The 10,891-nt window shown below is 39.9% G+C and overlaps 1 protein-coding gene across 3 annotated transcripts in view; it reads right to left on the bottom strand.

Annotated features, from left to right (window-relative positions):
* RAB28 (RAB28, member RAS oncogene family) overlaps nucleotides 1-9,530 on the bottom strand; it is a 61,349-nt gene extending 51,819 nt beyond the window's left edge. For 2 of the 3 annotated variants that reach the window (XM_085059837.1, XM_085059835.1), the window contains exons 1-2: nucleotides 9,097-9,530; nucleotides 2,121-2,217 (exon numbers count right to left, since the gene is read on the bottom strand). In XM_085059837.1, the coding sequence (XP_084915963.1) occupies nucleotides 2,121-2,217; nucleotides 9,097-9,174 (175 nt within the window). In that variant the 5' untranslated portion in view covers nucleotides 9,175-9,530. The remainder of the gene's footprint in view (nucleotides 1-2,120; nucleotides 2,218-9,096) is intronic. The other variant, XM_085059834.1, reaches the window with a different exon arrangement.
* Nucleotides 9,531-10,891: the final 1,361 nt, after the last annotated feature.

A 10,891-nucleotide genomic window follows, 5' to 3' on the forward strand; every position in this document is an offset into this window, starting at 1 on the left:
CACATTGTTCAAAATTTATCAAAGGATTTCCTATTTCTATTAAACTGTATTGTTTTACCATGTAAAATGTTTACTATTTTCACTGCAAAACTGCATTAGTTCCTAAAATAACTGAAGACAAATGCCACTGTTATCTTAAAAAAAAAAATTAAAAACACCAGAAAAACAGTACTTTATAAGTTGAAATGTATTTCAATGTGGCATAATGTAAACTTTTGTGCAATTCTAATAACCCATAATTTTAACTTCAGGAATCTTTGCTTACATTGAAGAAAAAAAATCAACTACTGAACCACAGTTATTCATCAATTCTCCTACTGAATAAGAGAAATCCAGTCTTTTCTTTCCTACTGATATATGTCTAACTTCTGTGCACTGGTATGAATTAACCTTTTTAAATAAACATAGCAGCTCTGCAAACTCAGAACTAATCAAGAAATTAGAAAAATCTACTTACTAAAGTAACACTTCCCATTCCAGTATTTAGAAAAGTTACCTCACTCCCTCTCACTCCCCTCAACTAATCCAGTTTAAGTGTAAAATAGAGAGCCATATGTACCTAAACACATACATAGGCATAGGCAAAACCAGAATGACAACCTACAGAAAAATGTTTCCTCCTGAATATGAACACAAATGCTACAGTTTTGAGGAAAACAGATGTACAGACTTTTTGGTGCTATTTTTACCTACATTCTGATTTTATTACAAAATAAACTGTGAATGAATGAAATTCACACACAAAATAAACTATGAACAAGAATGAATGAAGCAATAGTTGATAATTTTCCAAATTTTCTACTCAATAAGAATATTTAGAATCCCAGTAATGTACTAATAGCTTCTGTATGCTTAACAGCTGGAAAAAAACTTGCAAAATACAAGTTCTCAGCATGCACACTGCATGATTTGTGTACACATTCCACTTGCAAGCACTGCTGGTTAAGTATTATGCACACTGGTATTTTTAGAGGCATGAGCAGGACAATAAAAAAATTATTCTGTTGATTTTATGGAGAAATAAGCACTGCAATTTGGTACTTTATCACTCACCAGATACTAAAAATGTGCAGAAAAATGGCCAAACCAAAATAGTGAACACAGGAAAAGTCTGAAAAGATTATTCTGTTTCACTTAAGAAAATATACAAACATGATCAAGAAATTATTTGCAATACAATTAAAAAAAAAGTTCAAGAACTGCATGTATTTTCTTATCAGGTTACAGATAAAATGCTTCATTTCTGGGTTTGTTTCCCTCCCCGCCCTTCACAAGAAGACAAAACTATAGAATATGCATCAACTTCATCAAGTCTCACTAGAGCTTTTAACATTATGCATACTTTTTCTAACCTCTGATTTCTGAATCCAGAAGTAAATGTTTTTAATTAAATACTTGCATACTTTGAATATGAGCACACACAAATCAGTGAAAAGACATATTTCAAACCCCCAATTGTTCAGAGACAAACTTAACCAGCCATTATTCTTTTTTAATTATTTCTTTGCATTTTCCATGCAGTGTGCTGCAACTGGCATCTAAATAGTTTCTTTGCCATCGTGAAGTGAAACATCTTGAATGCTCAAACTGTATTTTTATGAGTGCCGAGGGACCCTAAATTTTAGTGGTCTATTAAATGCCAGCAATTTCATGCTGCCTTGCATAAAACAGCATTCACACATTAGAGCACTGTGAGTCCATAGCTGCATTATGCTTCTCTCACACCACTCAAATATGAGTTGTGTATTTCATTAAAAAATGTATTTCTTTCAAAACACACACACTTTTTCAACTAATATGTTTAAAGTTCCATTTCATTGTTGTGTGTTACACTATCCACATGGAAAGTGAGTGCACTCAAGCAGGGATAACAAAATTCATCAATACAGATAGCATTCCTTTTATTTGAATTCAGTGTTTTACTTAGAAATGTAAGTTGCAAATGCTAACTCTTTGTCATCTGGCAAGATTGTACAAACAAAATATGCTCTGAACAACCTAATTCACTTTGCCATAAAAATCACTGCACTAAGTGTATTCAGTACATATTACTCTGAAGAATCTGTTTCTCCAAGTCTTGCTGTGACCCAATCTTTCAGTGTTAGTTTTAATTCTCTTACCTGGCATTAATATCCTTTTCAAGAAGAAGTCCAGTCCTATGGTTTGTTTGTACTGTTTTCCAAATGTTTCTTGAGCAAAACGTGTAGCTAAGGATGTCTAAAACAGAACAGTATCAAATTAAGTTGTCATTTTAAACAGTAAAAAACTTTACGTTAACCCAGAAGTATGAAATACAGTTAAGCATTTTTAAATCAATGAATGCTAACAGTGTTCATGGATTTGGATTGACAAGCACTCCAGTCAGTTTCAACATAATAACAGGAGGTGGCAAAGGCTACTAATTTATGCAAAAAGAAGCAAGGTGCAGATTTGCTTTGATTTCAAAAATACTACAAAATATTACATAGATTTGAAGGAGGTATCATTGAATGCTCAAACTGACACAAAGCTAAGTGACATTCTCTGTACCTGAAGATCTTAACATTTTTAAAAAGCATTCGTTCCCAAAGCAAGGGTCCTGCCTGATAAAGAACACCATGATCCCAGACCAGTTTTCTGGGAGGAAATAGAGATCTGCACAGTGCAGAATCCCACAAGTGTGGCAAGATTTCTGCCACTGTACATCAGTTTCAGGATCAGGGATTATAGGAACTCTGAGATGGGAAGAGTACTTTCTTGCACACATTAAAAAAAATCTAAACTCATATTAAGAATGCACATTTACAGGATCATTCCTTTCAGCAGAACTTTGAAAGCTTATTTCTTCTTCAATTGGCATTTTGTGGATTTACGAAAGCAAACCAATGCACTGTTGACCTAATAATAAGCTTTTACTGTATAGTGCTAAAAAGATACACAACTAACTTAGATAAACTACTGAAGCAAAGCATTTATATTCTGTGAGGAGCAATTTAGTAGCAATTTAAGGTCTCCATTCAATAAAAAAAACAAAAAAAAAGGGTTGGGGGTAGAAAGGGAAAGAAAGAAAGAAAGCCCATAAAATAAGTAAAGGAAAAAGTAGTGGTACTAACAAAAATAATACAGAAGTATTAGTGTACACTTAAAATTCTCTTGTTGTTGACATGACATTTTTAAATATAAATACAAATTAACTACAGAAAAAAAATCTAAATATTTATTTACCCATATAGAGAAGGAAAAAGACTAAGAGGCTCACAAAACCCTTACACTGTGAGAAAACTCAACACAGGACAGAAGGCTTTTTTACTTGCCAATTTTCTATTCATCAAGACCTGAATCACACCAATTGATATCAGAAATTGCTGTTAACAGCACACTTAGTCAAAAATGCAATAGCAAAATAATGCCAATAGTTCTCAAAAATGAAAATAGGCAAGGTCTATGAATAGGAAGGTTATAACAAAGATCTAAATTAGGCTAATGATTTCAAATGTACACAGGTAGAAATAACGGTTTTTTGCATTAAAACATGATCACCAGAGCTCCAGCATTAAAGCTCTAGTATGAATACACAAACACTTATTCAACTATTAAATTTCCTATTAAGTAAATAAAACGATTTACTGTTTTCATGTTTCTATATCATATTTATATTCCTATCACTGTCATATATATAATGAATGATATTTTGATATCAGAAGGTAAGTTTAGGAAACAATTCAATGAGTCAGATATAGCCTATGGCAACATTTTCATTTACTTCACTGAACTCAAGCCCCAAGAGGATTAAAAATAAAAACAAATGGGGAAAAAAGCAAGCAAACTAGAAATAGCATGAGTATGCTTATATATTTATATCACTGTGGAAAGGGGGAAGACCACAGAGGATGAATCATGAGAAGATTCTTCTTCCTTCAGCTCTGTGACAGTAACACTAACTACACACACAAAATTCAATACTCAGACTGCAGTATTGAAAGAGTCACTAGAACTGATTCTTTAAATCCCAATAGTTAGCATGTCAAGATTACAAAGACATTATCTTTACTCTGTCGTGACCTTAAATGTGTAGATGAGAATAAGAAGATTGCAGGAATACACCATTCAGTCTTCTTGAAATTTTTGGAATAGTAACTAGTGCCCAGAGTACAGATTCAAGTATCATCTGACTGTATCATAGTATTCTATATTCTCCAACATTAATTTAGATCCTCATTAAATAAGTAACCACTCCCTTCTTGTTTTAAAGGCCCAGTAAATATTAGCTTATCATTCTGTGACACTCAATACTCCCTGAGGACTTCTAGGGGTGTTAGTAAAAATAAACCACACACATTCAATTAACAGCCAGCCTGTAAGAGCAGCAAGTAATCAACAGCATGGCAAAGTCTCTTAAACAGTTTTTCTCTACTGTGCTCTTGAATGCAAAGGAATTTATAGCACAAAATCATTGACTAACTCCTTTTTAAATCTTCTTCTAATAAACATTAGAGCTCAAGGAAGGCGTTGGACTAGCAGTCCACAGTCCTCTATTTATTCACAACACAAGCATTTAGCCACAAAATGCTAAGAGCCACAGTTCAAACTTCTCTATAACAATAAACAAAGGAGTTATGTCCATGCATATTCAAGTACCTCTACAATGCAAATACTCCCTTCAAATCCCAGAAGTGTTTGCTGCCATGCTTGCCATAAAAGATTTTGCTCAACAGTTTTACCTGAGAGGATATGTTGAATACAATATATATATGAATTCATCAAAGTTAAATAATAGTGCAGTAGAACTGTAGTTGCAAAAATAAGTAAATAATCAGTGACAGCTTTTTAGAAAGATTGTACTCCATACAATTCCACCCCATAATGTTGGGGTCAGAGAACAGTACGATAGCATGAAGGCCTTGTTCCTTTGCCCCTTTACTAAAACAACCAGGCCTGCAGCTTGCATGGCAGAATTCACAGCAAAAATTCCATCCGTTTGGAATGTTCACACACTTGCCTTAAATAGTTCAAAGTGAATGTTGACATCCTATTCTACATATCGAGACACTATTGAAGGTTGGTGTTAAGAACCCCCTCCTTTCAGACAAGAAAATGTCTTTGGGCTTTAACGTACAGCAACCAAGATTGCAGTAAAAAAAAATAAAATGTACAGTATTCTAAGTGCAAAACACGATAGGACATTTGGGGAGGTTTTTTTGAAATAAGCAAAGATGGAATTTAACCTTACGTGAAAGGCGTGAAAGTTTCTTGCTTCTATTTTTCAATGTCAACAATTCAGTATAAACTGCTGACATGCTGTTCCTAAAGACCTACATATTGAGTAAATAGGAAAAAAAGCAAACAATATCTATGAAACAAACTTAAAAGTCAATAAATTGAAGTAAATTGAAAGTCAAATGGAACAAGCAATGACAGCCAGCTCTGACAATGACTACTCACCAGGCCAACCAGAAACTTTTAGGGAAAACCCTACTGATGACAACTCTTTGAGTAAAGTCTCACAGAATAAAGTTTTGAGAAAGCAGTGCCAAAGTGTATTATCATAGTTGTAAGAAAGAAAAGTAAACCCAAAATTCAGTTAGATGCAAGCGCATAGTTCTGAAGCCATGAATTTCCATTCACATACGAACTTTAGCTGCCAACTGAAAATTCACTTTCCAAAGAAACACATATATCTATCCCTTCCCTCACTCCCTTCAAGAACATCAATGCCATTATCCAAGTACAGCAACACTCATCCCTCAGTCAGTGTCCTGTCCTACTGGCAAGAATTTGATGACAAACAAAAACAAACACTAGGCTAAATAATGAAATGCTTTAACTACCATAAAAACGCCTAACTGTCCAAGTTGATGTCCTTCCATCCCACTCCTAACTACTGATGCAACTTTGTTCACTGAAAAAAAGAAAATTATCATAAACATTTTGATACTTGACGTCAATCTATTTGATGCATCTTGGCCAATCTGCACAGCAGACCTCATTCAATTTTCCATTGTCAAGACTCAACAGTGACAACATTTTTGTCACCACTGATGAAGCTTTTGAGCCCAAGGGTAACGAGACAATTCAGAATTGGCACAATGCTTAAAGATCTGGTATCCAAAACAATGCTAAAGTAAGCAGGACACTTCTCTTTATGCCAGCCTATGTTTTAGCTCCTGGAAACTCCCCTACCAGCTTGAGGATTTATTCTTTTATTTTCATCATCCACTGTTAACAGAAGGAAAAGGTAGGATGTTTCTGCTACCACAATTTAGTCCCAGCTACAACAGCTGGCAAATAAACAGAACCTCAGCACACCTATTTTTCAGGACCTCCCTTGCTATGAATAGCTCCAATACATGCTTCCAGAGGCCCAAAACCTTTTTCAACAGTATTCTACCTCAAAGTAGCATCCTTGTATATTTCAGTGTTGATCTGTGCACAAAGAGTAGAAATATCTGGATAACAACATTTTTTTTTCAATCCATACTAGTAATGTTGGTTTATTTTAATGGCAAATCAATTTGGCTCAAGAAGAGTGGGTTGATTTAAAACTTGGACAGGTAAGGCTGCTGTGGGTATACATGTTCTTCATACAATCAAAATCAAAGAGCCAACTGCTATTAATAATTGTTGTTTATTTTCATCTCACACTGTCCCCATTTGATTGCTTCTTAGATTGTTCCCCTAGTTTGTCTCGTTCAGCAAAATCATTATGTTCTTACTAACCAGTTTTGCTTCCCTCAATTTTTCAACTATTCACCATTTCCTTACAATCTCTATCTTACTTTGTTTTACAGATTCTACCATCTCACTCCTCTTATTCCTTCTTCCATTTTTACTCTACTCTACTTGAGTTTGCTCCAGCAGTGCTTATTGCTACCCTTAAAATTCTAAGCATCCAACTATCCATTCAACCACCTCAAAAGAAATTAATAAAAGTACAACATCCTTCCCTTGCCTCATGGATAGAGCCATTTCTAGCTAGTGCAAGTACAAATATCACCCTTAGCTTGAAGTGACACTTATTTATTTTTAAGCTGCTACCAATCCTTGCACAGAACCTGAGTCACATTGCTTCTAAGCAATGGGTGAGGAAAACAGAAAGCACATTTCCACCTGACTTGCAACAACTTTTTTTTAAGAGAGGGAGTAAAAGACAGAAATCAAATGGGAACACCTCTCATTAAACACAAGATACAGTACTTCACATACATCCCATTATTTTCTACACTCCTCTTGTCTTATGATCTTAGCACTACAGAGGAAGAGAAAAACCAACACCTTGCACAGTAAAAGAGATGTTAAGTATGCATGTGTGTAAAGACCAGCTGTGAACCAGATGCGAGAGTCAGGCAACTTAGAGTTGAAAATACATAGACATACACACATTTCAACCAGTAAGCAGAACGAGTAGCCAAAAAAGAGAACAACCTCAACAATTTAGTCTTCTGAGATGCTTGAAATAGGTATATTTTATCCTTACATTCCATGACCCAATTGCTTCTTTATTTTCACAAGATCTTACAATAAATCTGTTATGTCAATGGCTGCCAGGCCATTGGGACGGTGGGAGGGAGCCTCCATTACAGTATCATCTAGGGGGGACAGGAGGAAAAGCAGCCCACCAGAGTATTGCTGCTGCTCATGCCCAATACCCTGCACTGGAAACACAAGATTCCTGGAGTCAGCAGGAGGTGTAGTGAGTGGCACCTCCTGTGAGAGAGGTAGGAATCAGTAGGAGCATACATCAAAACTCAAGAACGCTTGAAAATCCATGTCTGGCAAGGGTCTTGCCACAAGCTGCCGAGCAGTAGAAGTGAAAGGATTCCTGAGCTTGAATAGAAAGCTCCTGGGACATGCTACCAGTGAAGCAGCACTTCAGCTGTCAATCCTGTGCATTTATTATGCTCTCAACACACAGTCAGTTGGAATTGCCCATCTACTGACTCAGATGAACACAACACCACTTCAGACTAGGTTTAGAGTCACTGGAGACAAAAAAAAAAGATGTTTTGTTTCTTCACAGAGGTCTGAATAAGTAAGTGAGCAAAACCACATGTATTTTCACTAAGGGCTTATTCTTATTAATGTAAGGCAGTTCATTTAAAACAGTTCTAAGAACATTTCTACTTTTCACATGACCTGTGAGGCAGGCAGAATTTCTGCTCCCCATAATTTCAAAAGTTAATGACAGGGGAAAAACTGTATACTTCAAGCATATGACACATTTACTATTTTCAGGTGTATCTCACAAAATTATTCAGGCTACATACAACAATATGTTCAAGTGTATAGTGAAGATCACTGACTATTTTAACAGTTAAGAAAGAAGCCTCTCTTCTGCCTTCTCGGGTCTCTCCTTGTCAAAATTTCTCTTTTACAATGAGAAATGAGTTGGATTATTGTTTGATTGTTTTGATTGTTGTTAATTAATAAACTTTTATGAACGGTATTTCATTATGGTGATTATAGATAAGGGAAACATAAAAAAAAACCCATAAAAGTTACAAATGAAAACTTAATGGACCCAGCAGTGCCTTCCCCAGCTATGGAACAGTAACTCCAACAGAGGCAAACTGTTCTATCCAGCTCGGGAGGTTGGTATCTCTGCATCCGAAACGAAGGGCGCCTGCAGACCCAGCCAAGCGACCTTCCCTGCCCGTCCTTTCCGGGGACCCGCGAATCCCCGCGCTCGGCGCCGACCCAGCCCTCCAGCCGGGGCACTGCAGCCACCGACCAGCCCTGGGCTGCTGCAGCCGAGCGCTCAGCAGCGCACGGGGATCAGCGGGAAACTCCGTCAGCACCACAGCAATTACGTTATTCGCCGCTCCTTCTCTTACGGCTCAAGGAAAGTGGATTACAGTCGTCGCGTCTGCTCGCTGGCGATGCGTGCCCGGTGCGGAGGCCCCGCCAGTGTTTGGCTGCCGGCACTGGCGGCGGGAGCAGCCCGCGCCTCCCGGGCACGGCCTGCAGCCCGGGGCACAGCCAGCCCGCTGTCGCGACACACTGACCCGCCGCGGCTGCTCCCTCCTCAGCACCAGAGCCGGGGCAGCGTGGGGGGAAGGCCGGGAAGGGGCTCGGGGCACCGCGGCGAGGGAGAGGAGCTGCCGAAGGGGCGGCACTGACCTTGCCGGTGGTGCCGTCCCCCAGCACCACCAGCTTGAGCTGGCGGTCCGGACTCTCCTCCTCCTCCGAGTCCGACATGATCCCTACGGCCCCGGCGGGGAAGCAGAGGCGGAGAGCAGCCCGGAGGAGCCGCGTCCAGGAGCAAGAACGGGACGGGGGGGAGAGCGAGCGCCGCGCTCACGAAGCCGGCAGCGGCAAACGGACCAGTGCCGCCATCTTCCTTCGGCACGCCCGCCGTCGCTATGGCCCGCGCGGGGCGAAACCACCGGCAGAGCTGAGGAAAGGGGGGGAAGCGGTAGATTGCGGGCGGGAGCTGAAGCAACAAGTCCAGCAGCTACTTCGGGGCACACCCACTTGCAACCCCTCGGCGGTGAGCAGATGGTTCAGCCCGGCTGTCGGCCGCACGCCGCGGTGGTTTGGGCCCCGCAGTGACGCCCCGCGCGGTTACCTAGCAACGGGGGCGGGGCCGGGGCCGGGCCGCTCCGTGTGGGGCTGCCCGGGAGGAGGGGGGGGTTTGCTCTGGTGTCTGAATGTGGCAACTGAATAAATAGTTATGGCAACCAAATCGTAGAGTCACTGAATGGTTTGGGTTGGAAAGGACCTTAAAGATCATCTCTTCCAACCCATCTGCCATGGGTAGGGACACTTTCCACTAGACCAGGTTGCTCAGGGCTCCATCCAGCCTGGCCCTGAACACTGCCAGAGATGGAGCATCCACAGCTTCTCTGGGCAGCCTGCACCATCCAGCCTGGCCCTGAACACTGCCAGGGATGGAGCATCCACAGCTTCCCTGGGCAGCCTGCGCCACTGCCTCACCACCCTCACAGCAATGAATTTCTTCTTCCTAGCTAATCTAACCCTGCACTCTTTCGCTTTAACGCCATCCCCCCTTGTTCTATCCCTACATGCACTTGCATGAAGTCCCTTTCTGGCTCTCATACCTCCTTTAGTCACTGAAAGGCCACAGTAAAGTCAACCTGGCGCCTTCTTTTCTGCAGACTGAACCATCCTAATTCTGGGGACTCCACCACTCTCTTACACAATCTCAGAACTTTTCTATCCACATAGGCAATCAGTAAGAAAACTTGTTGAGGTAGCCCGAGCTGAATTTTAGACCATTGCTTTATCACAAACCACGACCAGGAAGAACAGGCTATATCCTCCTCTTTTGCATCAGCCTTCCCCAAATTTGAAAACTGCCAGTGTCCTGTCAGCCTGTCATCCTTCCCATAGACTAAACCACTCCTCTTCAGTCAGTCTTTCCCTGGGTTGTCTTTTCTAGACTTCTGATTATTCTTGTTGCTTTCCTTTGGCACCTCTCCACTTTCTTGCAGTGCTCTGCCAAAAACTGGATACAGTACTTCTGTTGAGGCCCTGGGAATACTGAGTGGAGTGGAAGTATTACTTCATGTGTCTTACATACGAGACTCCTGTTTATATATCCCAGTGTGATGTTTGTTTTCTTGACGGTATGACATTGCTGACTCATACTGATCATGATTTACTAAAAAAACCTCTGAATCCTCTCTTGTTGCTGGCATTTCATACATGTGGAAGCTTTGTTCCTGTTTAACTGCAGTGCTTTCTGCTTTTACCCATTGAATTTAATCCTATGTTTCAGGCTACTTGCATCATTTGTAAATGCAATTTTATTGATAATGTTGGCCTCCAAAATGGGTTGACAACCATTCCAGCTTTGTTATATCTGCAACTCTAAGAACCATACTCTCTATTCAAAAGTCATTAATAATGATATCCAGTAGCACCAAATCTCTGCAAGCCTCAGTTTGACATA

The sequence above is a fragment of the Lichenostomus cassidix genome, chromosome 4 (assembly GCF_008360975.1).
Source record: "Lichenostomus cassidix isolate B80296 chromosome 4, HeHo_3.0, whole genome shotgun sequence".
NCBI classification, from domain to species: Eukaryota; Metazoa; Chordata; class Aves; order Passeriformes; family Meliphagidae; genus Lichenostomus; species Lichenostomus cassidix.